The sequence below is a fragment of the Lepidochelys olivacea genome (assembly GCF_965140295.1).
Source record: "Lepidochelys olivacea isolate rLepOli2 genome assembly, chromosome: 2".
Classification (NCBI taxonomy): Eukaryota; Metazoa; Chordata; order Testudines; family Cheloniidae; genus Lepidochelys; species Lepidochelys olivacea.
In genome coordinates, this window is record NC_140412.1 from 199,755,895 (window position 1) to 199,780,610 (window position 24,716).

Sequence of the window (24,716 nt, forward strand, 5' to 3'; positions counted from 1 at the left end):
ATATGTGAAGTTATCAGATTCCCCTGTATGGTGTTATTAACACATGTTCCAAACCCCACAGCCCTGCCCAAACAGAAGTTGGCAAACAGGTACATACTCAACAAAGGAATGTGTGATCTGCTTGATTGGCATTTAAACAGTAAACAGAGGAAGGGGAGACACAGGTGGGGCGCTGGAACAATTTGTATCGTGGGGGTGCTGACAGCCATTTAACCAAACTGTAAACCCTGTATATAATGGAAGTTACTTCAAGCCAAGGGGTGCGGCATCACCTCCAGTTCCAGCACCTATGGACACAGGAAGTTCAAACACATGAATAAAAACCAGCAGGGAACATCCTTCCACATAGACTCTTTGGCTCCTGGCTCTCAGCTGGAAATATTTTTCAAGAAGGGGACTGGAATTATAAAAAAGGAGGGACGAACACCCCAAGACACCCCTCTCTCTTTCCCTGCCCATCGCATTCACTGCACCTGAAGAGACAGGGGAAAGAGGTGTTGGACTCTGGGGGAGGGGCCGTGACCTACAGAGTTTGGTCAGTAAGACAGCTGAAAGCAAGGGGTGAGACCATAACTAAAAAAGCACCAAGCTCAGTTGTCTCACTGGTGGTTCAGTGTGCTCTCTCTCTCTCTCTCTCAACTCTCATCTGCATCTCAGGGGTCAAGCAGGTCACAAAATTCCATATTTTTGTATAAATAGTCTCCTTCATATACAATCTTGCTTATGGATCTGACTCTTGTCAACTCTTGACCTGGATGGATTGCTATAAGTATTTTAATAATGAAAAGGAAAATGTAATATCAAGTTCCAAGACACTGTTTTCCCTCTTAAAAAAAAAAAAGAAATTTTCAAAAGTGGCCTCTTATTTCAGGAGCTTGACTTGAGACACCTTGGATCATAGGTTCTGAGAACTTGCATCTTATATTGGCTTTGGGTTAGATTTTCTAAGGCACAAAGAGAAGAGAGGAGCCCAACTTTCATCAAGTTTCAATGGAAGTTGGGCACTTAATTTCCTTTCATGCCTTTCAATATCTGCCCCTTCAGGTCAATATTGCAGATACTCAGCATTTCTGATAATCAGATCCAAGGTGTCTCAGACTGGGCACCCAAAACCAGAAAAACACAGAATTAGCGGACACCTTTTGAAAACTTCACCTATAACATCTGATGAACCTGGGAACATTGTGGGTGGGAAATGCACACAAGAAAAGACAAGAAATACTAAGGAGAGATTCACTGTGGGACCTGACCAACTTGCTTAATGGATGTGATGTTCTTTCTCTGAAGAAAGTCCTTTGATGCGTTAAAAGCTCTGTGACAATACCTGTAGATTGTGTTAACAAAACTTTCTGTAAAGATTCAAGAAGTCAAACAAAACAGCATTGTCCCTTGAAACGGATAGGTCTATACTGAAAACAAACCATTGAACAAAAAGCCCTGTTGTAATCTAGAAGCAAAATCCCTTTGAAGACACACAAACAAAAGCTTTTCTTAATTTTTTTCCCTCTCAGACAAAAGAGATTTAGCTGCCCCTACAGTAGACACAGTCTCACTTCATCTCCTATCCTGATAGAAGAATTATAGGGCTGGAATGCAACACTGGCATCCAAGGGCTTTCAGAGTCTGTCAGGGGAAACTTACCCCATGCTGAAATTGCTCCAACTTAAAAAGTGGCTCAGTGATACTTACACTGTAATATGAAAAGTATGCACAATACACACTTACCCAAGCAAAAGATCCTTTTGCCTAAGTACATTACAACAATTTTCAGCACAGCAAGCAGAGTTCTCACTCTTAACAAGAAAAAAGAAGTGGTGACATTTTACTAAAATCTGATTTTATCATGTGGGTATTGCTTTTTTGTTTTGTTTGTTTGTTCATTTATGGTGGATAACACAGCTTCATTAAAAGACACTATTTTATAGCCAGATAAAACTTGTTTTCTCATGATGAGAATGCAAGAAAAATTAGGAACATCTAGTGTGTCGTCATTAAGATGATTGGAAAGATACACACAGAACAAAATGTCTTTTGCCAGTTTCCAAGTTAAGAAGAAAGGGGGCTCTCTACAGCCCCCAGAGTTCTGGAAATGGTAGAAGTTTAGACCAAGAAGGTACCCTGATGAATTACAGTGAACAGTGGGTTCTAGCCCACGAAAGATTATGCTCAAATTTGTTAGTCTCTAAGGTGCCACAAAGACTCCTCGTTTTTTTTAGTGAACAAAATCATACTGACAAAACATGATTATGTTTATTTTTTAACTGTTCTCATAAAATTTTATTTAATATAAAACCTATTTGGGGTGCTTTTAATTACAGATAAGTCCTGGGCAACTTCTCAAAATAACTGTCAGTAATTCATGCTTAATTGCATATGAATGGAATAAGATGGCTTTTTTATACCATATCTAAATGGGCCAGGTAGTTCATCATGTTTTATTATGAATTATAGTTGGGCTAATGATTACAGTTATTACTGAACCATGTGAATTAACGAATTCCTCAAATAATTTAACAGTTCACCTCTATAGTATTTCTTCTCAGTTCTAGAATTTATTTAGTTTATTTATCTCTTCCAAGGTTTTGTTCCTTTGTAAATTGTACAATTTATGCTTTTTAAAAAAACATAATACAAAGAAAATGTACTTTTCATAAATTGGGAGAATTTTTGCAAAAAATAATATTTATATAGTGTATATCAGATCAGCACTAACTACAACCATTTTGAATATACACTGAAGACATAATTAATAAATTGGCTAATTCAAATGTAACAAAGCTTGAATTATTGACACACATTTTTAACTCTTATCCAGTTCTTGAAAGATTCAAGTGGAAAAGAACTCTCAAAAATTTTCCCATTAGATCATACAACAACAAAAAATTTGATTTCATGCCATCACCTTGATCTGTTTTTTCTCAATCTGTGGTGGCAAGAAACTTAACAATAAACATATTCTTATCCACAAATGAAATAAAAAGTTCAAGTTGGAAATCCATTTCTTTCAGCATTACTGTATATATTTGTCAGTGTTACATAGCACATTTGAAACCCATAATCATAAAACAAAAATTTACAGCTAAGGTTTAGGGTCTACATCTGTTTCTCTGTTTTTTGTACAGCAATTACCCACTGGACAAATCAGACTGAAGCACCATGAATCATGTTCTGCACACATGTTTGTGCTGGTCACTTTTTGTAAAGAACAAGTGTCTGAAGATGCCATAATGTGCTTCACAGAGAGTTGTCCAGAATTAGGTTGAATGCTGTGTGCTGTCTAAATAAAAAAGCTTTTACTAGCACCAACATATTATTGGCAGACTGTTACAGCCTTATGTGAAGGACAGAAAAAGAACAAATGTGCGCACACACAAAAATCTTTAAAAGAAAGCACGTTGGCAGAAGCCTACCTTTTTACATGCATTTTACTATTAATCACATGTAACTCTCCCTTGAAACAGTTTTGACAGCAGGGTAAATGGTTACTAGTGAGTGATGTGTGTGTTTAAGCAGTAAAAGCAGAGACAAAGTGAGGTTTCTTCTACTCCCTAGGCAAGTGCTGACACTGAGCTTGCCGCCTCAACTCTGATACTCAGAGATTCCTTTGTGTCAGTTGCTGGGAGAATCACTGGCAGTTAAATCACTGCCATCACTCACACACAGAGGCTTTGATTTTTATCTCTTTATTCAGAATAGATGCTAATATGAAATATTACCTGCCTTTTCTTCTCTTTTCTTTTTTTAAGTTTAATGATGTGGGGTTTAAAATGTGGCTATCCAAATCCCAGTGTAGTTTACTGTATTTACTTGTTAATATTGTAGGATGTTTTCACATGCTTGAAGAGTAAGAATGATGTTAACGAATTAGGGAAAAGAAGGCTGACCCAGGGGAATGGCTGAATATTTAAAATATCAAGATACTAGTGAAAGGATATGAAACACATAGCAGGAATCGGACTAGAACAATATTGAACCTACAGAGAGAATATCAGAGTACAAATATTTTGACTGGCACAGGAGAGAGAGCTTTGATAGATGTGAAGTACAATAAAAAAGCAGTCACAGTAGTGATTCTTGGTTGCTGTGCTCCAGAACTCTCAGTGGCTTTAATGTGGATTTCCACATAACATGCAATATCAAGCCTTAACTCCAGGATGATGTGCCAGATGGATTACTAGCAATAGGTAAAAGCGGGAAAGTGGATCTGGTTTCAGGTGCACCACCATAAAATGCTCCTGAAGCATACAGCTAGCCCATGAGTCTGTTACTGCACATGGCTTTTTGTTTGCTTGTTTTACCATTAGGTACGTATTTTCAAAGGTATTTTTGAAAAAAATATTTTATAACCTAAAGGATATTACTATTAATATAATTACATACATATAAAGCTAACCAACACAATAATATCTGGGCATAATTTACATTTTAAAAGTTGGGTAGTTGCACTTTATTCTCCTGCTGCCTGTGGCTTTAGGAATAGCAATGGTGGGTTGGATCCAAAGTCCACCTACCCCAGTATCTTGGCTCTGGTGCTTCTGAGGAAGCTGTAAAAACCTTGAAGTGGGCACAAGTGAGATAATGTGCTCCCCAGAACAGGCCTCCTACTGATCTCTAGTAGAGATCGGCTCAATAGCCTTTCCACAAATTTTATCATTAACTATGATAACTGGATATTCTTGATAGCCACATCAATGCCCAGTCTTTTTTTGAGTCCTGTTAAATTATTGGCCTCTATCACTGAGAGGGATAATACATTATTGGCCTTTGAAACAGAGAGGGATAATACTTTAAAAAAAATTGTAATACTAATCTATATGGTAAATAAAAAAAAAAAAAGAAACAACCAAAAGCACCTCTTTGAAGCCCAATAGGCTAGCTTGTAGACTCCAGCAGAATTCAGTAGTGCTTGTCACATCACCAGCATAGCACATGGACAGGGAGAAGGTGACCTGCAATTTTGAGGCACCCATAAAGAAAAGATAGGACATATGAAATTAGCTACATCCTGAGTGGGCCTCTCCCTGCTTGCTATCGGGGGTGGGGGGTGGGGGTCCAGAACACTGCAATTACTAAGTGTCTTCCACTAAACGCTATTAGCAAATAACTATTTTTTTAAATGGATTGAGAACTCGTGTTTCAAGTTTTACCTAGAAAGAGATTTTTACAGCTAGATTATAAGTCTCCTGAAATACATAGTTTTAATGGAAATGCTGAGGCAACCTTAGCTATGGAGTCATGAATGGCTCTGACATACTGTATTATATAATCTGGTGAGAGTGTGGCTTGGGAGATCTATAAAATGTAAGCAGAAGCAAGATAAAACAAGGAATAGAAAAGCAAGTCAAAATATTGAACACTGAACTGCAGAGAATATTCCTGCTAACGATAAGCATTTTTCATGCTCAATATGCTCACCGTTGTTTGAAGGTACAAGTACATAATGATCCACTAAAAATAATGGTAGAGAAACCAAGAGGCTGTTTGAATAATTGCTTTGTTTCTGACTTTTCTAAGGAGGAAGAGGATGGAGACTTGCCTAAGAAAGGGATTATTACATTTCCTGGTACGACTAGGGAGGAGTAAGATAATGTGTACGGAGGAGGAAGATAATGTGCATAAAACAATAGACATAACTGTGGAAAGACTGGACAATTTAAAATAGACAAAGTACCAGGCCCAGATAACATACAAGCGTTAAAGGAAATGAGGGCAGAAATTAGCGAGAGCTAGTATATTTAGAAGCTCTCTGTTGACAGATCAGATTCCTGGGGACTGCATACACATAGCAGCATTGCTTAAACAAATGCCACAGTATTTGGCAAATGATTGTGAAATTCAGCCCTGTGCATAAGAACATAACAAGAGCTATCCCTGATGTAACAAGTATTTTGAAAGTTTAAGAGGTAGTTAAGTGGTTCACAGACCTTGTGGGGGTCCTCTGCACAAGGGACAATTTCACACAGATTTAGCTTAGAATTCATCGTGGACTGAACACGAGAAACAAATTTCTAGAAGATTATGATGGTGGAAAACCTAATATAAAGGCAAGGGGCCAGATTCTCAGCTGGTGTAAATTGGCATAGCTCCACTGACTTCAAAATATTTACACATGTATTTATGACATGCGCGTCTTCCTTAATTAGTTCACAAAGAAGAGTAGTGCTATATACTGTTTCTCTTGTTAGGGAGCAATGAAAAAGACTTTTAGCTGCAAATGGGCAAAAAAACCAAAACCTAACGATCCATATAAAAGATAGTCAAGATGGCCTGGTGGTGGAATAGCTGTGGTGTCCCTTGGCTTGTTAAAGGTGATAAAAATCAGTTTAATGGGTAGTGACATTCTTCTGATTTGTACTTGCTGAACAAAGAATGCCAAAGAAAAACCCCAGTGAACTGAAGTAAGAGTGCTACAGTGAACAGGAAAAGGCATTGAGAACATACATTAGCCTCCAGTAAAGAATAAACATTCACCAAGAGCTACTACACTTTGCTATCTGAGAAAGTTCAGTAATCCCCTCTATTTAATATAAGTAATGAAGGGGGCGTCTCTCAGATTCTTACTTTTAAATGGCAGCTACTATATTTTTATTTAATTTTGGTTCTAGGTCAATGACAGAAAAGGTTGACTGCATCTTTCCCTCTTTAGAAATCACTGTCGAATGTGGTCTTATAGTTTTTGGCATATTACCCCAACAGCATAGCTTTTCATATTGATTTATAGTAAATCAATTGCGATTCTGTGGGAATCTGAAAGTTGAAATGTTTTTTCTACTCATTTTCTAAACAGACTGATATTTTTTGTTTTTTGAAAATTTCTGCAAAATTTACAAAAATGTGTATCCCCCTTTTGAAACTGAAATTTTGAAAAGATGCTTCAGTATTGAGGAAATCTCACCAGGTGACTAAACTGACCAATCAAAGTAGATAATATACTAAATATACCAATATGCTAATACAAAATATACTAGATAATGTAATAAAAATGACAAACTCACCTGGGGAAAAAAAACAAAAATGAAAAATGAGCAATGCAGAAATGGGTCTCATGGAGCATATAGGCCATAAGGCAGACAAATGACAAGACAAAGCATGTCAACAAGCTTCTCTCAGGCTTACATTTGTCATTCATTTATGTCCAAAGATCTTGAACATTTTTAGAAACACTAAAATGGTTTCCTGAAAATTTGTTTTCAAAACAGGTAATTTTTTGATGGAACATTTCTTCATTTTGAAAGGTTTTGTTTGTGAAACCCATGTTCCTGCAATCAACAACAACAACAAAAGTGTTGAGTCAGCTAATTCCATTTCATAGGTTCTAGTCATCCCCTCTGATGGAGAAGTTAGTAGGAGGGGACTTCAGCGGAAGGAAATCTCAGTGAAAAACCCCCTCAAAGACATCTACGTCCCTTATCAACTTGTCAAGAGTCACCACTAGAGCAGGTTGAAATTTTTCCAGAGTTGCAACCTGTCGGTGACTTTTACTAAAAATAACTGACAAAATCTTAACCTTACTGATGACATGAAACAGGATTCTTATAGTCTGCTCATCAAGCTAGCAGATGCTTTATGCCTGGTGAAAATAAGCTGTATAAATCCAGAGAAGAGGAAATAACACAATAAGGTGAATAGTCATTTTTGAATGTTCGTTGAGGGTACAAGAGAGACAAGTTAGGTGAGGTGGGGGATAACTTCTGTTGAGGGAAGGTATAAGCTTTTGAGCTATACAGAGCTCTTCTTCAGGAAGGAAATGAGAATGTCTGAGCTAAATACAAGCTGGGACACATTGTTACGCAAAAGGGATAATGCATATTATAGGTGGTAACTTGAAATTAAGTGGGCAATTGAGGGTTTAAACTGTTATGCCTAAGGGGTTTGAAGTCGGCAATTAAGGGTAGCAGACAGTGTGGTGTGTTACTAATGGTTGTAATGAGCCATAAAACCAGTGTCCCTGTTGAGTCCACGATTTTTGGAGTCTAGTAGAGTTATGAATTTAAGTTCCCAGACTTGCCTTTGGATAGTGTTATGCAGATTTCCTTTGACAAGGAGGATTGAAAGGTCAGATAAGAAGTGATTGTTTTGTAAAAAATCTCCAGACATTCTTCCTTGAGGTGGCCCATGAACACGCTGACGTACCAGGGAGCCATTCCAGTACTCATGGCTGTTCCCACAGTTTGGACAAAGTGCTTGCTGTTAAACATGAAGGATGAAATGGATGAATTTGGTGATGTGTTTTGGGTGGATTTCCAAGCACTGTGCATTATCTTGTAGGTATACAAGGCAGGCAGCGACGATGTCATGGTAAGGGTTGTTGGTATATAGGCACTCTGGTGTCAAGAATGGTGTTTTGGGGAGATTTTTAAAGTTGTGGAGTTAGTGAAGGAAGTCATTAGTGTATTGAAGTCCACTGTGTGATGAGTGGTTTAAGGATGGTAGCTGTGTGTTCTGATATTCCCGCAGTAAGAGTATCCTGGCCAGATATGAAGGATTTGCCTGGGTTCCTCTTGTTTGTGTATCTTGGGAAGCATGTAGAAAGTCCTTGGGGTGGGTTTTGTGAGGTATGAAGTTGTAGGGTTTTTCTTGGAGTTGTTTGGGAAAGGATTTGATGGTCTCTTTTAATTCCTTTGTGAATTGTGGTGTGGGATCTTCTTTCAGTTCTTTATAGGGGGTAGCATCAGAGAGTTGTCTGTTGGCCTTGTTGACGTGGTCATCAAGATTAAGGACTATGACAGTGCCTTCTTTATCTGCTGGTTTTATCACTATCTGGTAGTTGGCTTTCAGGGACTGTATAGCTGTCCTCTCAATGGTAAAAAGATTGTGATGAAGGTGTATAATTGAGGATTTCATAGTACATTTTTTTCCTGAAGCAATCAATGTAATGATCCAGTGTGTGGTTTTGCCACTGGGGGATGTCCAGTCAAATGATTCTTTTTTTTTTTTTTACGACTGTCAGTGGGGATTTGGTAGTTGTGTGTTGTGTCATCTTTGTTCTGAAAGAATTCCTTGAGGCGGAGTCAGCAGAAAAATTCTTCTAGTTTTCCACATTTGTATGTGATCAGATTCTGTAGCAGGGCAAAAGTTCAGTGCTTTGGAGAGCACACATACTGTAGTTCCAGTTGGGGTGGTCTTAATAGATTGTTGATGTTGGGGTATTGTGTAGTGTCCATCCATGTGGGTGGGTCATGGTGTCTTGGTTTCTCTCAGAGGTGGTGGTGTTCTATGGGTTGTGAAGGAGTTGTAGTTGGTTCCATTTTTTGTCTTTGTGTTTGATAGCTATCATCAGGAGGTATTTTTATAGTTGTTTTGCATTTCCTGTATAAGCTCTGGGTAGATTATATGATTTTTTCTTCTATTGTGCGAGACCATGTGATGGATTTATGTATGTAAGGTGTAGGAGATGGTTCCTCAATTTTTGTTTGCTCCTTCTGCAGAGCTCTTCAGCTTATTTGGAATTGTATGTAGTGGTCAGAGGGTTATAGATGTTAAGTCCTCTGGGGATGATTTTTGTTTCTTGCATTTGCAAAGGAAGCAGGTGTCACTATTTAATCTGTTTATTCATGTTGTCAAGTTTCCATTTTAAACAGTAGTGTTGTTGTAGCTATGTTGGCCCCAGGACAGGAGAGAAACGAGGTAGGTAATATATTTTATTGGAGCAACTTCTGCTGGTGGAATGTATACGTAATAATTGCCCTGTTCTGTTCATTCCGTCTGAAGCATCTGGCACTAGCCAATGTAAGAAGACAGGATATTGGGCTGGATGGACCATTGTCCTGACCCAGTATAGCCATTTTTATGTTCCTGTTGCATCCATGAACTAGCAACAGTATCAATTGTGCTGTGTCTGAATCATTTGTAGAAGCTTTTCCAAATCAATTTTACTCTCTCTGGATCCTCACAACTTCCATACTGTTCTCTGTAGTGCATTTCAACTTCTACTTGATTCCTCTGGGCAAGTCCACATGATACAAATTACGTGGTATTACCTTCGCGCCTCTGATTGGCTGATCAGGAATATCAGCCCTGCTCAGGAGAAGCCATTTCATCTTGGTTTCTTACACAGAGAGGCTGCATTTCAGCTGGAGTTTTCAATCCATTGAGACTCTGGCTCAACTCTTCAACACAGCCCTTGCCATCCCACAGAGAAAAGAGTTCCCTTTATTCCATCCCATTTGCTCCGGGCAAATTGCCATGTGAAAAGACATCAAGTGAGTGGGACATTAAACTCTGGAGCCATCTGAAGGTGACTACAGGTTAATTTAGGATCAGGATCTGCCAAGCACTTACCTGGAGGTGAGGAGCATGGGGATCGGGCTAAGGAACCTGAGCGCTCTGAGCATTCTGTATAAGGGGTCCAGCAGAATTCCAGGAGGGAGTGTATGAACTGATCCCTCCCTCCTGCCCTGGCGTGCACAGCATCCCAAAGGGAGTTAGATAGGGGAAAGGAAGCAGGGCCATTGCCCAAATCCCCATGGAGCTGGCTGGCTGCATGAGGCAAAAATAAGCCTCATCCCAGAAAGGGCATAGAACAGTTGTGCAGCAGTTGTGTGTCCAATCTCCTGCTGTTCTCCTGTGGCATTACAGCATCATGGACCCCCCTTACTATGGGCTAAATGGCAGAACTGAGGCCTCAATGAATGGTTTATTAATACACATTTTAAACTCTTGCAAAAGTTAAACTCTGTCTGCTTGATTCCTAACCCTGCCCTTTTCATAATTATGTGTATGAGAAAAAGTGAGCTGCGTAGCAGGACTGATGCACGCTATTGTGATACCGCACTGAGTTCAACTAACCTAACAATGCTGCAATGTTATGTCACTGGCAGTCAGTGCCTTGTAAGCATGTCAGAAAAGTTAAGAGCTTTGCCAATACTAATCATCAGACAGAAAACCTCACTGGTAAGAATGAGGCAAGGAGATCTAAGTGAAGTGTAAACCATATTGAGAATTCAACCACATGTTGACAAATACCACTCCACTCTTTTTTTCCCTATCAAAACCTAACAGCCGAAGCAGAGATTTCTAAGTGGTGTTTTCATAGGCCAGGCTTGGCTTCTCCCTCATCTTATCAGTAGCTTTCAAAGGCCTCCAGATGAATCTCTTCCAGAAACCCACCCCCATATTCTGTTTAAATATATTGGCTCTGTCACAAAGGCTTTGTTAGAGCTGTGAGACTTTGGAAAAACACACCCGGCTCTTTTTAAAAAAAAAAAAAAAATCACCCCTAAAAAGATAGTTCTCCCTCATGCACAAGCAAATTTGTGAGCACTGAAACCGGAAAATGCAAATGACGGTGCTAGAAAACTGTGCATGCACAACAGAGCGCTGGATTGAGGACCCACTAAGTATCAGGTTTTCTTTTATTCTTGTATATTTACAAAGGGGTTTTTTGGAGTCTCAAATTTAAAAAATATTTTCCAGTTTTTAAACAAGAAATGAACTTCTTTGCGAAAAATCATTTTTTTATCTGACACTAACAGTTATCAAATGTAACATTTTTAGGGGGGGAAATAAGCATTTGAACTCATCTTCTTTCTGTCTTGTGTTTGGAATAAAATTATTTAAGACTCCGCGGAGAGTTTGAAAGAAGCTGAAGTTTAATTCCAGTTCAGAAAAACTTCAATGACAACAAATAACCAATTAATCATATGACAGAAGCATTATATTGTCAGAAAAAAATCTCATTGGCTGAAAATCTCTGACATTTACACCAGGATATTGTTATATAACTCCTCACAACAGATTAACCCTTTTCTGGTTGCCTCATATGCCATATGGCTCAGAAGGCCTTTTTCCTCTTCCAATGCAATCTAATTATGCAAATGTGTACTATCTGTTTAAAATAACGAAAAAATCCTGTGCTTTTAAAGGGGTAGCAAAAGAATCAAAAGACTGCTCCTTACAGTGCAAGGACCATAAACAATGCAGGGAGTTAAAACTGGCATGGGCTTTATTGACTCTGGTCAAATATCATATTTACTAAAAATAAAATGTATTTTTCATAAAGTATTGTACACATATCATGGTATGGTCAGATCCATGTGATGAATTGCATATATTGTGCACCTCACCTGCACTCTGCCCACTAATCTATGTCCACCAGGACTACTATTAACATTCCACATGCCTGACCAGACTCAAACATATAACACATAAAAAAAAAGGAACCTAGAAGAAAAATGTTTCTTCCCCCTGCCAAATGTAGAATTTCCCCTCAAAATAATATGTCCAGTGTTGTCAACTAGGGCTATACCATTAAGAGTCTCATTATATTTGTCCGTTTGGTTTCTTTTAAAGCTCCAGCTCCAAGCACCAAGTGATTATGAGAGAATCTCAACTTCCATTTAAAAAAAGTTTATAGCGTCCATGGTTACAGGGAAGGGCTTGAAAATGTGAATACTATAAGCTCAAAAATCAGAAGACAAATAAAAAGAATCCAAAGTTCATTATTTTTAAAATCTTATGATTTTTAAGCTGCTCTCATGAGTTTTGAATGTGTGGGGGTGGCAATACTGCAGGTCTGAGGGGCAGTGTAGGTATCCAGTCCTAAATCAGTAACAGAATGATTGTCAGATGGTTTGTAACATTTCACAGCTAAAAACAGGACTTTAATACCACTAGAAAGTGGAGCTACCGAGCTTTCCAATGGGGAAAACAATACCAAGAGATCAGGTTGTCATTATGTGTGTAAGCAGAGTCAGGATGAGCTCCACCCTGACATCTGGTGGTGAGGTGTGGCAAGTTGTGGAAAAGAACTTCAGGGGCCGATCTCATTTGCATAGGCACACCCACCCTGCCTAGAATGAGGCCATAGCTGCCCAGATGGTCACTTTGGCTGCTGTGGGATCCCCAGTGTCTCTGTTATTGGGGCAGGAAGAATAAATTGTTATTACCCTGATTATGGGAATCAGGGACAGTGGAACTGTACTTGACCTTTTGTTATGATGGAGGGACTCGCCATCAACTAAGTAGCACTCGCTAGGCAAGGGACATGGGTTCCAAAACTCTGAATTGAGAGAGGCGGGGGACAGGTATTAATACTTGGTGGCATGGGCCCCCTGGTGAGGGCCTTACATGCTAATTGCACTTCCTCCTTTCTCCACTGTGGAATATCAAAGCTAATTTTGATTCCATTAGGAGTCTAGTTACAGGCTGCTGAGCTGAATTCACTTTGGGCTAATGGTACACCAGCACTGAGGCTCCCCTACTACAAGCTGAAATCACAAAAGAGCTAAACTTACTAAGAGCTGAAATCACTGAGTGTTGTGTTAAGTAGTGGGGGAGCCTGAAGCTATATGGTGGAGCAGTTTTCGGGACGGCGAACAGAGCGACTGGTGGAGCGGAGCAGTTTGTGGGACGGCGAGCGGAGCAACTGCAGAGCATTGCAGTTTGTGGGACGGCGAGCAGAGTGGAGCGGCTGGTGGAGCAGAGCAGTTTGTTGGATACCTAGAGCAGCTCATGGCTGGCTGGCAGAGTGGAGCCCCATGGAGAGGTGGGGCCATCAGCTTTGGACCATGTAAGGTGCCCCTTAACCCCCACCCCCTCATCTCCACCCAGGTTGGGAGGTAAAACTCTGCAGAAAAACTTTTGAACTCTGGGGCTGCCCTGACCAAGGACAGAGACTTTTGGGTCGTTGGACTTTTGGGACTTTGGGTGATTTGGGGTTGCTGGACTCAAGAACCAAAGGGAAAGGACACGACCCAATTTGCTTGGGGAGGGTTTTGCTCATGGGTTGTGTTATGAATCCTGTTGGTGGTGTTTCCCCAACATAATGCCACATTGTTTCTCTCTGTTATTAAAAGGCTTTTTGCTACACTCAGACTATGTGCTTGTGAGAGGGGAAGTATTGCCTCTTGGAGGCACCCAGCGGGGGTGGTATATATTTGTCCCAGGTCACTGGGTGGGGGCTCGAGCCGGTTTTGCATTGTGTTATTGGAATGGAACCCCTAGATACTGAACCCGGCCCTTGTTGCTGCCAACTCTGACAGGCAGAAGGGTTACATGTGTATATAAAAGTTATTCTTTGGTCATTTTTAGATGTTACTAAGATTTATTCATTATGATTTTCCTCCCTCATTGAGGCCTCCCTAGTTAGACTCGTGGTACAGAGGAAGGCTTGCTAATGTAGGAGAGGGTTGGCATTGTTATCAACACGTCCCTCTCTCATGTATTACACAGGGACAACTTCAGTTTCCTCTGAAAGATGCTCTGGAAATCCCCAGGTGGAAGATGCAGAGGAGATGCCCTGAAACAGCACACTCCTCTATACTCGTGGCCACACGCCATCCCCAGCCATATCACCCACTCAGTTGGTGGAAGAGATCTTGTAGCTACCTTGTGCTGATGCAATGCCCTTTCACTGAAGACCTCCACTGCATTTTGGTGGCCTTGTATCCTTGCTTATGCTAGCAGAAACTAGTATAAGCCAGAGATGAATCTGGCCTTATAATATACAGAAGGCTTTGTTTCCAACCACAAAGGACACATTTCATGCAGCACAGAATATAGAATCTGGGCCAGATTCTCAGCTGGTATAAACTGGCTTAGTTCCACTGAAGTCATTGGAGCTATGCCATTTACACCATCTGTGAACCTGGCCTTATTTTGTTGTTGGTAACCAACTCTTACCAGTCCAGTTTTTTGTCACTACTAACCACTTGACCACTGCACCGTATGTTTTCTTTTAAAACCAATTGGAATGGATTGTGTATATGTCTTTGGTAGTAAATACAGCACTTTTTCTACTCTTTAAAAAAAGTCTGTTTTCCTCAGTAGAGTTTGAACAGCTTGCCTGAGAAACCACAAGGCACTGAGAAAAAAGATATTTTCAAATTGTATTTACAATACAGTAACATTCAGTTTCATGCATTCAAACTAAAAGGTTCTCCTTGGACAGCCTAACCGTTTTCTTCATATAAGAAAAAAAAATTAGAAGTATCTGGATTACCTGTGGCAGTTTTGCATATGTAAAAAGAAAAGGTACGTTAAGGAAGGCTTGCTACCTGCAAATTCATTACCAAGAATACTTTTAAACTTCATTGTGGGTAAAAGTTTTGGCTCAAACTCTGCAGAAATACTAGTGATATCACTGGGAGTTTTGCCAGTGTAAAGTAAAGACTAAAGGATTCAGTTTAATATGTTTATATTGTGTTGAAAATATTTTTTCAAATAAATGCAGTGGGTTCTTATCAAACCTTAATTTCATTAAACTAATGCTTTCCAGCATAATGAAGACAAGGCTACAAAATACAAGTGTACTGTCATGTTCTGGTATTAAGATAGAGATATCAAAATAAATTTGCAACCATATCATTATATCAATCTCCAGTATTACTGCATCAGTACCATAACCATAATTAACTAGCTGCAGGTCAAATTACTAATAAATCTTTAGAAATTAAATGTATAATTTGTCAAAACCACATGCCTTCACAAATTGATTATTCAGAATTTAGGAGCTTTTTAATTAGGAAGAAATGTATGCAATACTGCATGTAATAATTAGGAATCAGCTCTTCTGCAATATTTTTGTACATCAGCAAAAATTAAAATATTGGAAAACATTACCGGGTCATTGCACTATTTCAATGTCAAAATCAACACATAGTTCAAATTAGAGGTTAAAGATATCTTCCCGTATCTTTTACATCTTACAAAGCTTTATGATCTCAGGACTGGAATCATTAACCAAATACAAAATCAATGAGAAAAAGAACTAATCTGACCATTTTAGAGTTCAGAGTCACTAAATGTGATTTATATCACTGTAAAACTTTTACCCTGGCTCTACAGTTCTACTAAACGGCATATATTCCACATCAAACTTTCATAGTTTTGCCACACTAAATAACAGTATTTTGCATTTCTGCAGTGTCTTCCAGCCAAAGTTCTCAAAACATTTTACAGGCATTAATAAATGTAGCCTTCAACAACCATGCAAGTTAGATATTTTGATCCCGGTTTTGCTAATAGGAAAATGATGCACAGGGATGTAAAGTGACATACCCCAAGATCACACAAGGAGTATATGACAGCTGAAAGTATACTCCACTTCTAATTTCCACTCCTGTGCTTTAACCACAAGACTATTCAAATTCGTCACCCCCCACAATAGCTCTGAGTACATCTATCAACATTTCATAGGAAACTAGTATTTATTTATTTTTTTAAACAGAGAACACAGAAGCTTCTTTGTTAGGCATCTGGACCTTTTTCCCCCTCCCTAATAAAAACATGAATAGAAGTGGGACCTTAGTAAATATATGGTAGCAAGTCCAGACTAACTAAAAAAAAAGGGGAGGGGTGGGGAAGGGGGCAGAAGAGTTTGCTCCTTGTCACTCTCAAACAAATTTGCTTCTGAATATATATGGCGCAGATAAGAGATATGCAGAGCAGGCCATAATGGAATATTGTTTGTATGAACATCTTGGCAAATGCATATACAGCACAAAGACTACTTCCAAGTAGAACACAGATACGAAGGGAGAGTGATGACAAACAAGTATTCCAAGGCAAGAAAATAAACTGATGTGGTTCCTCCCTTGCTATGATCCAAATGGCAGCTCTCAGATGCACGCATTATATAGCCGCTGAAGAAATGAGAGATGACCCAGTCTTACCTTGAGTCCTGGTCTTAGATTTCTCTTTTCCTAAGCAGCCTGTTCTCACTGCCAAAAGAAAAATATGTTTGGGATTTTTTTATTTTTTTTTTTAAGAAACCAATTTTTCCAGCCTGAATATTAGTTGGGTAGGGCTTGTATGAAACAGACACCACAAGGAGGTAAGCAACAGCTTCCCTCTTTTGAGTTCTCATTCATAGAATCATAGAATATCAGGGTTGGAAGGGACCTCAGGAGGTCATCTAGTCCAACCCCCTGCTCAAAGCAGGACCAATCCCCAACTAAATCATCCCAGCCAGGGCTTTGTCAAGCCAGGCCTTAAAAACCTCTAAAGATGGAGATTGAAATATATCATTGAAAGATACAGAGACCTTTCTTTATTCTGAACCTATTACTTTATAAGTTACAAAAGTGTGACAAGAACTGAGAAGTATTTGCATTTGTGGCAGGATTTTTCCTTTTAAAAAGATGATCATAAAAAGATGGTCTGTGAAATCTCCAAATCTCTGCAATTTGCAGACAGCAAGCTAGGGCTCAACTGTTTTTGTTTTGTTTTTTGCTTACTTCTACAGGACAGAATATCATGCTTTGACAGCTGCTGTGTAAATAAATGAGAGTCATTTTATTTCTACAAAACCAGCTTCTAACACATACCCAACTGAAAGAGGAAGCAAAGATCACAAGTAAGAAAACAGCAGGTGGAGTAAAAATGGAACAATACAGGGTAAACTGATAAAGAAGAGGTTTTTATGTAATTAATAGGCTTCTTTAAAATATTAGGCATCGAGAGGAAAAAGCTTTAATAGGGGATTGTACAGGCTCCTAAGTAAAACATCCTCCAATGCCCTTCATAAAAACCTAAAACTAGATTTCAATTTTCATTTGTTTTATGGTACTTAAAATAGAAACAGGCCTAACTTTCCTCAAAGCCCTGGATTCTCATTTAATGGATATTCAAACTCTGAACCCACCACCACATCAGATTTTTTAAGTTTTTCTATCTTACTGGCTGAATCAAAATCAACTCTGGACTCCAAAGTCCCAGAACTTAGGTGTATATGAAATCTGGATCTGAAACTGCTAGATTGGACACACCTTTAATTTAAAATAGAGAAGAGCCAACACTGGAAACATTTAGGTGTTCAGATGATAGTGGAAGCAGTGGAAATACCAATGTCCTGATCTTTTGTTTCTATTTTGAAAAATCAAAATCTGATTAATGAAGTTTTGCAAAACCCAAACCACCTGACACACACTTTTGTTATTTTCCAATATAACACTAACTTTTTAAAGTTAACTCTTCAGTATAAAACCAAAAGCTTTTTCAATTCAAATTTGTAATACCCAAATATTCTTCCCCCACCCCTCTTGGGCCAATATGATCTTGGATATGCCTAGCACTCATGTTAATATTTTAATAATTATTTAGTAATATTTTTGCGTAGAGTTTGTATTGTGCTTCAGGAAACACAACATTTCCAACCATTACTCCTTGCTAAGCCATACTACAACAACTGTGCATCTGTAGTGTTGAATGTACAGTGTACCAACCCACCCACTATTGTGGTGCCAATCCTTATAAAGCAAACCACATTCTCAAAGGAGAAAGAACGCTGACAGCTTACAGCTCTATTTTTACACAAGGGTGCAGAGAAATCTGAAGTACGAGCTGATGCACTCCCACCTCATTATTGAACAATTCTTGGTGGCTGAATATCTTTAGTGTTTAGCATGGTAGATCATACAGAGAGCTTTTGTAATCTGCATTAGCACTGTACAGTGGTGAAATGCAGGCTCTGCCTCGCCATGAAGTGGCATCCAGTTTCACATGATTTTTTACCATGCGTGACTGTTCTTCAAACTGTTGGTTCTGGGAAGATATACTAGGTGTAGAAAAGTTAAATCAAAGTGGGATATGGTCATCATTTTAACAGACAACACTTGCTAACAATGCATGTGTTGCAAAAGAATACAAAGTATTAACAGAATGTTAAACGATGTTGCTGACTCTCAAATTTATAAGGAGACTGACAATACTTGTTCTTCTTCAAGCCCAACTCTTGAAGTGAAGAGATTATGTGAGGATCTCAGTTTTCACTTTAAAAAAGTAGCAAGTTTCTAGCCCTCTTCATGGGAGAAAAGCTTGTAAACATGATTAGAGTGGGGAAAAAAAGGAGTACTTGTGGCACCTTAGAGACTGGTGCCACAAGTCCTCCTTTTCTTTTTGCGGATACAGACTAACACGGCTGCTGCTCTGAAACCTACGATTAGAGTGGTGCACCCTAAAGGCTCAGAAACAGAAAGGCAAACCAACAAAAATTGGTGGAGTTATTTTTAAATCTCATGATTTTTGAATGAAACTGAGTGCGTAAGCCAGAAATACTACATATTATCTATTTATTAATGTCAAAGTGAATTCAGGATCCATGAAATAAGCCAGACAGAAAGTACTGGAAACTGAGGTGCCCAGCTTACTGACAGAACAAACATAGCACATACAATGGCAGCACAGGTTCCCTACTTCCCTAGCCAATACACAGCAATACCACTGCCAGCGATGAGAAACTGGTGGAATCTCCATGTTGATTCAACTCCTGGCCTCTCTAAAGCCAATTCCACCAAAGGTATTAGTTTGAACAAATGTATAGTGGTAATGATATGTGGTGGCAACATCTCTCTCCTACATATGGGACTGAACTTATTTCACATGGATCAAACAGCCATTAGATAGTAATGACTTTGGTCACTATAGACCTGGGTTAATTTCAAACTGGTGACTGATGAAAGGCTCTATTTATTATTAAGAATTACCCCCTTCCCCCGCCCAACTATGCAGTCCTGCACATTTCAGTTTACTAGGAAACAGCATGGAAAATAACCTCCCCCCCCATCCAACTCCATTTGTTATTTTAACCCTGGTCAAGCATGTAATACGGTGTTGACTATAAATCTGGATGATTGCAAAAATCCCTCACTGTATCCTCAATTTACTACTCTTAAATGTAATCCTAAAAGAGAAAGGTGGGTTTGGGGCCGGGCCAGAGTCACAGCACCACAGAGATTCTGGGTAATGATACAGCCCACACGGCAGCCTGGCAGGCTGCCATAATTCAGATGGGCCCCAGAGATATCTAACGGTACATCTACACTTAAAAAGAACTCTTAACTCAGGTTAACTAATTTGCTAATTTGGATTAAAATACCAGTGAAGACACGGAAACTTGGATTAACAAATCAAGTTAAAGGCTATGGGAGAACCAAGGGTTCAACTTGAGCTGCTAACCCAAGTTAAAAGTAGAGTTGCCATATCTTCACCGCTATTATAACCTGAGTTAGCTAACATGAAAAGCTAACCCCAGGTAAGAATACATTTTATTTGCAATGTAGACATGCCCTAAGGATATGTCTACACCACGGCTAAGAGATATAATTCCCAACTCTGATAGATGTACACGCACTAGCTCTGCTTGAGCTAGAGTGCTAAAAGTAGCAGTATGGCCATAGCAATGTGGGTGGCTTGGGCTACCCACCCCGAGTACAATCCTGTCTGAAATCCTTTATGTGTACTCAGGTGGCTGAGCCGCGCTGATATTTTCAGCATGCTAGTTTGAGCAGAGCTACCCAAGCTTGGAATTACACCTCCCAGCTGCAGCGTAGACATATCCTGAGTTAGGCCAGAGGCTGCAGAACAGCCCAGAATGAGGAGAAAGCAAAGGTGGCTTAAAGCCATTACAGCCATTCCCATCCTCATCAGCTGTGAGTTCTTTGCTGTGCCTCTCAGCTTGCAACTATTACTTTTCTGCTTGCAACTATTACTGATGAATCCTCTTAAAGGTTACTAGTTTTCTAACAAATTAACGGTTGGAAATTAGCATTAGAGCTATCTGTTAAAACAAACATAACTATTAAGAAAGCATTTAATTGCGACAGTTCTGCACAGTATTATTTGCTTTGAACCGACAATATTTTTGGCACAGTGCCTTGCTCTGAAGTGTTGATGACCTGAAGAATTTCAATATTTTCAATAGTTTGTATCCCTGAGCTTGATTTTCAAGGGTGCCAAACTCCTACAGCTCCTATGAATACAAAGGGAGTTGCAGGTGATCAACACCTCTAAAAATCAGGCCAAGTATTAGTAAAAAGAAATAGTGACAAAAATACATTAAAAATACAACATGGCAGTTTTGAAGTCAGAGAACATCGGCAGGAATACTCTCCTTAACTCATTTTGCTGTTTCTCGGTAAAAGCAAGGTGGAAAACCACTGAGAGATGTGTTGCACAGCTGGGCAGGACAGAATTGTTTAAAAGTCCTCTTCACAAATAGTGCTTTTGAAACTAACACTGGCCTCATGGCATGTACCTGTCAGGATCCTGGTGATATTTCTGATGCTACTAGAAATTAAAATTTTGTCCTGCTTGTTTAAAGTACCCATTTTTACATTTAATGTGTAAGCTAGTAGGATGATTCCGAACCCCTTTTAAATGGGAAAAAACAAACCCAAACTGTCACTGGGTATGTACACCCTGTCCCCCTTTTGGGGTGGGGCGGAGATGTGATATCACTGCTCTTACAGTCTCTCCAAAAGCCTCGAGGCCGAAAGAGGCCAGAGTCACCTCCGCCAGTCCCTGTGTTCAGTGCAGCGCAGCCTAGTGACCCAAGTCAATTCCAGCAGCCCTTATGTACAGGGCAATGCGGTCTAGTGACTAGAATCAATATAACTGCCCTCAGGCACAAGGCAATGCAGCCTATCAGACAGGGTCCATATAATAGCCCTCTGGTATGAGCTAATGCGGCCGAATGGCTGCAGTCAATGTCGCAGCCCCTCGGTGCAGGGCAGTGTGGCCCAATGGCCAGTATTTGGGGAGGAGGAATGGGCCGCCACCAGGTGGATGGCAGCCCGGGTAGGGAGGCCCGGGCCTACCCAACTGCACCGAGCCTTTGGTGGGGGTCAGCAGGGACTCCCACCGAAATATGCTGACCTCACTCATGTGGGAGGTACTACTCGCGCACTCTCCCTGAGTCACTTCCGAACGCTTTTTCAGGCTTTGTAGTCCATTGAGCACCGGGGCTCCTGGGCTCCTCAGCATGGGTGATTCCCTGCGGCTCCGTCAACTGCAGCCCTCCAGTCTGGCTCTCAGGGTCTCCAATTCCCACAGGCAAAGGCTGTGATGGCTCTTTGGCTGGAAGTCCGCATTGGCATGAGCCTTACCCGGTCAGTGACAGATGTGGAAATCATAAGGTTGGAGGGAGAGGTACCAACATATAATCCTAGGATTGGTGTCCTTCATGCTGTGCAGCCGACCGTTTCTCTGGCTCCAACCATCACCAGGTGTTGTCCCTCAAACGGCCTACTGCCCGGGGCCTAGCTCTCTGCAGGTACCTTTCTTGTCGGAAGTGCCATCGGTACAGTGTTAGGATTAATTCCGGTCTGGTCCAGGATGGCGGTGTTCACGCTCTCATATACTAAGGCATCGTGTGGATTTAACCCCCAGCAGTCCGCCTGGGCTGGCCCTATCAGGTAGGGCATTAATAGAGTTGCCCAGTGCTCTGGTGGCCACCTGGCAGCCGTGGCTACCCATTTGAAAGTCACCAAAAATGCCTCAGGGTCATCACTAGGTCTCATTTTTGAGAGTCGTATTACCAGGCCAGTGGGAAGAGCCCCCGGGTCCTGTCCAGTTGGGCTTGGGTTCGACACATCGGTCGGGCACATCAACAAAGCTGAGTCTTGTTCTGAATAGCCAACTCTTGGAGAAGCTGCTGCTGCTCCTGATGCTGGGCCTTCTGGAACTGGCATTGAATGGTGATCTGTTGCATCAGCTGAGCCTGCTGTTGCTGGGTTGCCTGCTGCTGCCGACTTTCCAGCATCCATTTTAAAATCTTCTCGGTCTCCATCTTGGGCAAAGCGACAAGTAGGCAGGTGACGGAGGATTACTCTAATAATGATCTCCTCCCCCTGGGGCCTCTCAGTACGTCACTGATCGCTGCCTGCATTCTCCACCACGTGCCACTGAGTATGCACACCTCGTCCCCCTTTTGGGGCGGGGTTGTGATACCACCGCCGTTACAGTCTCCCCGACAGCCTCGAGGCCAAAAGTGGCCAGAGTCACTTCCTGCAGCCCCTGTGTTTGAAACAGCGCAGCCTAGTGGCCAGAGTCGGTTACGGTGCCCCTTACATTCAGGGCAATGCAGACTAGGGACTAGAGTCAATATAACCGCCCACAGGCATAGGGCAATGTGGCCTAGAGGCCAGGGTCCACATAATAGCCCTCTGGTACGAGCTAATGAGGCCCAATGGACAGAGTCAATGTCATAGCCCCTGGGCAGTAAGGCCCAATGACCAGTATCCAGGGAGGAGGAAGGGGCCGCCATCAGGGTTGTAACAGCCACTGGATCAGCGGGGACTCCCACTGAAACACGCTGACCTCACCTCGCGTGGGAGGTACCACTTGCGCACCCTCCCTGGGTCACTTCCTACTGCGTTTCCAGGCGTTGTAGTCCATTGAGCACTGGGGCTCCTGGGCTCCTCATCTGCAGCCCTCTGGTCTGGCTTTCAGGGTCTCCAGTTCCCACAGGCAAAGGCTGTGATGGCTCTTCGGCTGGAACTTCCGCCCCAGGTCCTTCCCCTCCAACTGTCAGCCTAAAATGAGCTGGGCTGCTCCCTTTTATACTGAGGCAGTAGTTGGAACATGTCCAGCACGGTCTGAGGGGTGGGACTTCCGCCACCCATAGTGTGGGATTAACCCCCTTTTGTCCAGGATGGAGTATGCATACCCCATCACACAAACCCAGAGCACGCTAGATCTACATGGGCCAGCCAGAACTTTCTTGGCCACCTCTTTTTTATAATTTTTCATAATTATTTATGGTTTATAGCTATATGCATTGCAAACCCAAGTGCATTCCAGGACAGTGAATGATTTAATATCTGTGGAATTTTCAAAAGGCCAGGGATTTTGGAATTTTGCAATCCACAGAGAATTCAGGGCAGTTTCAAATGTGCATGGCTACATATCTTTAGTGATACAGCAAGTGAAACATGACACAGATTTTTCCTTACCTACTGTACTGCATACACCTAGACAAATTATATAGCTGTAAATCCACTGGAGACAACAGAGTAACTCTGGATTTCTACCAGTGTGGCAAAACAGAATTTGGCCCAAGTGTATATACAAATATAATGTACCCGTTACATGATATGCGACTGCAGAAGCTGAGTAAACAGTAAAATTACATTAATTTTTCCTTTAAAACCCTATAAAATATGTATATAGATACACAGATCCACATACTGCACAGATGGATTGATCAAGTTAGTTTTCTTTTGTTCTTGGTTTTAAATTCTCATTCCAACATCTAAAGACTGGATTAGAGACATGACACAACACTTCACAGCAATTTAAGCCAACATTTTCAACCTCGGCTGTTTAAAATTGCATCCATGAATCCATATGTAAGTACCATTTTCAGAGTTTCTGACCATTCACAGTCCTCACACACTTCATTGAGTGCTACAAGTGCTAAGCACCACTGAAAATCTGGCAATTCATTTATTTAAGATCATAAATATGAATTTAGCTGCTTAACTCTAGTCCCCCCAACTCAGGCAATTTTTGTTTTCATCCACTTCAACAGAAATAGCCCTAAAAACCGAAAACACATGAGACCTCTCATATGTGTATGGACAGAACAGCAAAGGGATATGATAGCTGGTGACAATTATTTGGATATACTATAATCATTCCTCTCTATGCCAACAAAATACAATCTGAACACTTTCAAAAACCACTCTTACTCTAGAAATTAAGAAATGGTAGTTTGGGTATGACAAATGTGTGTGTATAGTGGGCATCATTAAAACGGATACCTTCTATTTCAAAGTATTTACCACTATTCTAGTGTTTACAGTATTTCCTCAGAATGAAAGATACCACAGTAAATTTAAATACAACTGGGTTTTCACAGTGATCGCTGTTTATTGCCAAAGTAATCTCCCTCCTCCCCAGCACCTTTCAGTAATTTTTTTAGGGCATTAGTTGGTGCAACTTCAAAGAATTAATTAATTAAGAATTAATTTTAATCTCGGGTGCCAACAAAATCA

The 24,716-nt window shown here is 40.6% G+C and overlaps 1 protein-coding gene across 1 annotated transcript in view; it reads right to left on the reverse strand.

Annotated features, from left to right (window-relative positions):
• Positions 1–24,716, reverse strand: part of RARB (retinoic acid receptor beta) — a 516,441-nt gene that overhangs the window by 139,562 nt on the left and 352,163 nt on the right. The window contains exon 5 of the mRNA XM_084618116.1: positions 16,614–16,661. Within this exon, the coding sequence (XP_084474242.1) occupies positions 16,614–16,661 (48 nt within the window). The remainder of the gene's footprint in view (positions 1–16,613; positions 16,662–24,716) is intronic.